We start from the raw sequence: 4,615 nt of genomic DNA on the forward strand, positions 1-4,615 counted from the left end.
GACAGGTTTAACAAGAGAGTTTATCATATCCTTAAAAGTTAGTGACTAGCCAAGAACTCCAAGACTCCAGGTGGCAGAGAATATTGAAACCAGTTTTGTAGGAAAGTGAAAAATAAGGGAAGAATGGGATTAAAAAACGAAGGAGAGCGATGTGACACCATTTTCCTATTGTTGTGGGGGGTTCAATTAGGGAGAAGAAGGAGGTGGTATGATTCCAATGGCCCAGGAAGGGTGAGTGGTTGCTGTGTTTGACACAGTAAGAAAGAAGAGTGTAAATTATATTTCAGTATAGTCCATTACTGACACTATAGCTGCTGCAAGATTCTGGAACCAGGAACATGTTTGTTTACCGCATCTATTCAGTGCCTGTAGAGGCCAGAACAGGGAGTTAAATCCACTGGAACTAGAGTTTTAGGACTGATTTTTAGCCACCACGTGGATTCTGGTCACTGAACCAGGGAGCTCTGCAAGAGCAGCGAGTGCTCATAACAGCTTTTCTGTGTATGACTGTTTGGCCTGTGTGTGTGTAGGTCGGAGGACAATTTGCAGGAGATGGTTTTCTCCTTTCATTATGTAGGTCCTGGTGGTCAAACTCAGGTTGTCAGGCTTGGAGTTAAGCAATTTTATCCACGGAGCCACCTGTCCAGCCTCTGCTTCTTCATCATAACCACTTACACAACATGCCCTTCAAATATCTCTCTCGATACCCAGTTCCCGTTCTTTGTTACTTGAAAAATATCCCTAAATGTTTGGTAAAAATTTAAGGTGTGTCTGACTATGAGAACTTAGAACTTCAGTCATGCAAACTCCAAAGTCCTGAAAACAAAGACTAGCTTCCCCATGAGCAATGAAACCATAATTTTGATGTCAGAATGCTCACATCATATTATAAGCTGAGCTTGGGTAATTGAGAGATAAGTCAATGACCACTAAGACATTAATTTCCAAATCTTGTAAGATGTATAGCTCTTTCCTGATATGGTTGGGAATAAACTATGAAGAAGGGATCAAATTTTTTCTGGAATATTGTATAAGACATCAAAATGTTTTTACAGGTAGAAACAAATATTCATTTAACCAGTCGTTCCTTTTAGATGCCTTTATTGAGTACTAACTTTATTTCAGAAAAGAAGAAAATCCTGAAACTATATAAATCTATGAAAAAATTATCATCAAATTGAGACTCCATTGAAGAGGACACTAGAAAATAATTCAGCATTTTTTACCCTTTAAAGATACAGTCTCCCTGTAGCCACAGCTGGCTTAGAACTTGCTAAAATAGACCAGGCTTGCCTCAATCACACAGAGATCTACCTGCCTCTCTCTTTCTGGTGCTGGGATTAAAATTGTGCATCACCATACACTGCAAAATTAGATCATCGTTTTAAAAAATAGAACATGATGTATAAGATTTACTGGAAGTAATGTGATTGGTAAAGGGTTTTTGTGGTGATTTGGGTGGTGTGCCTTAGGTAGACTGAAGATAAATTCCCCAGTGGGGTAGGTGACATTTGAGGAGAAGTTGAGAAGTTCCTGTTGGGGCAGAGTGGGAAAAACACTGCCAGATGGAAAAGAACAGGTGCATTGATCCTGACAGTCTCAAAAAAATGGAACAAAAGTCAGGGTTAGGTTATGTCAAGCAAACACCTGTGTTTTAAATTTTTTTATTTGTTATGGTCCTCTCCAAGAGCAGCCAGTGCTCTCACCCACTAAGCCCTCTTTTCAGCTCTGAGAGCACTTTTTGGTAGTGGTAGTGTCTGGATTTTGTACTGAAATGAATGGAAGGAATTCAAGTTTTTAAATAGCAGTAAGCACTGTGATTCAAGTTTGGAAAGATCATTGGTGTTAAAATGTGGACAATTTTTCTTTAAAGGAGATGTAGACAAAAGAAATAACAAGAAGGCTAATAAGCAAACTTCAGATGATGGTCTATTGGTCTTGGAGAGCACCCATTACTAAATCATGCCATACAAAATAAGAAACATATCTAGAAAAAGATTTTTTTACCAAGCTGTCTCCTCAGAGCACCCTTAATCTCATTATTCCTCAGACTGTAGATGATGGGGTTCAACATCGGAATCACCACCATGTAGAAAACAGACACCACCTTGTTCTGTTCTGTGGAGTAGCTGGACTTGGGCATCACATAAATGAATGTGATGGTTCCATAGAACAGAGTGACAGCAGTGAGGTGGGAGGTGCAGGTGGAGAAGGCCTTCTGACGGCCCTCAGTGGAGCGCATCTTCAGGATGGTGATGAGGATGTAGATATAGGAGACAGAGATGACTGACACTGTGAACACAATGGCAAAGCCAACAGAAATAGTGGCAATTACTATAGATACGCTGTCATCAGAACAGGACAGTTCAACTAAAGGAGTAAAATCACAGAAAAAGTGGTTGATTGTATTTGGTCCACAGAAGAGAAAAGAAAAGAAGGGAAAGGTAAAGGAGGAAGCGTTAAGAAAACCACCTATATAAGACCCTATAAGCAACTGGAGACAGACTTGTGCGGACATTTTGTTTGAATAAAGCAGTGGGCTACAGATTGCCACGAAGCGATCATAAGCCATGACAGCCAGAAGGTAGCACTCAATTCCACCAAAGAAAGCACCTGAGCCAAGCTGGATAGCACAACCAAGATAGGAGATAGTTTTTCTCTCCACCAGGAAGTGAACTAGCATATTGGGTGTGACAGAGGATGAGTAGCCAATGTCAGTAGAAGCCAAGTGGCTCAGAAAAAAGTACATGGGGTGATGGAGCTGAGGAGAGACTCTGATTAGAAGGATTGTGCTGAGGTTTCCAGACAGGGTCACCAGGTAGATGCACAGGATGATGAGGAAGAGGATGACTCGAAGGACTGGGTCATCTGTTAATCCAAGTAAAATGAACTGTGTCACTGCTGTATAATTCCCATCCATCAGGGAATGAGTGGGACACTGTAGCTCCTGCCAGAATAAAGCTGTGAATATATTACATGAATGGGTTTTTAAATATGTAGCTGCATTTTGTTTCACAGATACCTGCAAGATACTGTAAACCAATACATCAGTTAAGAAAATTTTGGAGTAAAAATAAATGTTTTACTTGACCATCAGTGTTTATGTATTCGTGTGAGTCTGTCTTAAAATTTTAAAACTCAAATGTGATAAAATTTGAACAAATCATGTGTAAGTTTTCTTTACTTTTATTCTCAGTAAATATACATAAATGTCTTGAAGTCTAAAGATTATAACTCTGAGAACTGAGCCTCCAAGATGCCTCCACCTGGTAAAGGCTCTAGCCACCAAGTCTGACAAGTTCCATTGTAGGAACCCACATGGTGTGAGGAGAGAACTGACTCCTAAAAGTTGCCCTGTGACCTTTACATATGTGCTACCTCACCCATATACCACACATCTGTTCCCTGACCCAAATATATTCGTACATAAATAAATGTAAAAAATATGGATTTCTGAAAACAACAAGCTACTTATTACAGTTTAACAAATAATTAATATGTTTAAACACAGAATTGTGCAATAAAGACAAATAATTGCTAATCATTATGGAATGCATACTACCAAGAATCACAGATTTAATATTTAAGATGTAACATACAATTCTATTTTCATGTCCATGTCTGGCATTGCTACACCAACATTAGGAACACCTGAATAAACAGCCTAACTCTTAAACTTACTTAGTTTTTAATAGTGGGACCACACTCAGAGGACACTTGTTCCCCTAGATGCATCTTAGAATCCTCTATCTTCTGGGACCTCTCTCATAGAATTTTCTGCTGGAAATCTTTCTGGAACTTTGAACCAGCCTCAGGCTCCATCCATTATTTTATGCAAAATGCTTTATCCAGCTTTATTTGCAGAAGTACAGCCTTGGCTCCATCCTAACCTTTACAGACCACCTGGCCTTTGATCACTAGTTTTAGAATACCTCATTCATCCAGGTCATTCATCCTTCACAATATTCACTGTATACAATGGAGATGGGTGTGTGTGCTTTCACTGTTTGGTATGTTAATTTTCAAGCATACACATATTCATTCATTATCTTTTTGGTAAAGTACAAACTTGAGGTTCAAGGAAAACAAGATCAAGTGCCCCAAACAGAAGATACATGGTTTTGATGGGGTTAATTAAAAGTCATTGGTCCAGGTTATGTCAACTTATAAAAGTCATTTCTTCAACCATTAATTAGTATTAACTACACTATTTTCATTTCATAGTTGAGAAAACAATTTGAAAATATTAAGTAAATTTAAAGTTACATAAGAAATTGTAGAATTAGATATGAACAACAAGCAGACTATACTCAGTCAATTCTTTTTCTAGTACCTGTATCACATATGGAGAGTTGCAATAAAATTCAGAGCACTTGGATATTTGGGACAGACAGCAGGATAAATTTTCAGCTTTCTTATGGTTAATACATAAGAAGTGATTGGATGGTGACATTGATCTTAAGTCTGTCAGTTAAATAAGGACATATCTAATCCATTTTAAAGTAGATTAATAAATGTTCTATTAAACTAAGAAGAAATAGAAAGGATTTCATGCTACAAAGAAGTTCCTAATGCAAATTCCTCAGTTATTTCAAATTAACCCATTATTGCATTA

The 4,615-nt window shown here is 38.1% G+C and overlaps 1 protein-coding gene across 1 annotated transcript; it reads right to left on the reverse strand.

Annotated features, from left to right (window-relative positions):
- Nucleotides 1-1,987: 1,987 nt before the first annotated feature.
- Nucleotides 1,988-2,933, reverse strand: LOC103731931 (olfactory receptor 502-like). Its single transcript, XM_008830467.3, has one exon. The coding sequence runs from the start codon at nt 2,918-2,920 to the stop codon at nt 1,988-1,990; it is 933 nt and encodes a 310-aa protein (XP_008828689.1). The 5' UTR covers nt 2,921-2,933.
- Nucleotides 2,934-4,615: the final 1,682 nt, after the last annotated feature.

This window comes from Nannospalax galili, unplaced genomic scaffold, assembly GCF_000622305.1.
Source record: "Nannospalax galili isolate Female #2095 unplaced genomic scaffold, S.galili_v1.0 scaffold2130, whole genome shotgun sequence".
Lineage (NCBI taxonomy): Eukaryota > Metazoa > Chordata > Mammalia > Rodentia > Spalacidae > Nannospalax > Nannospalax galili.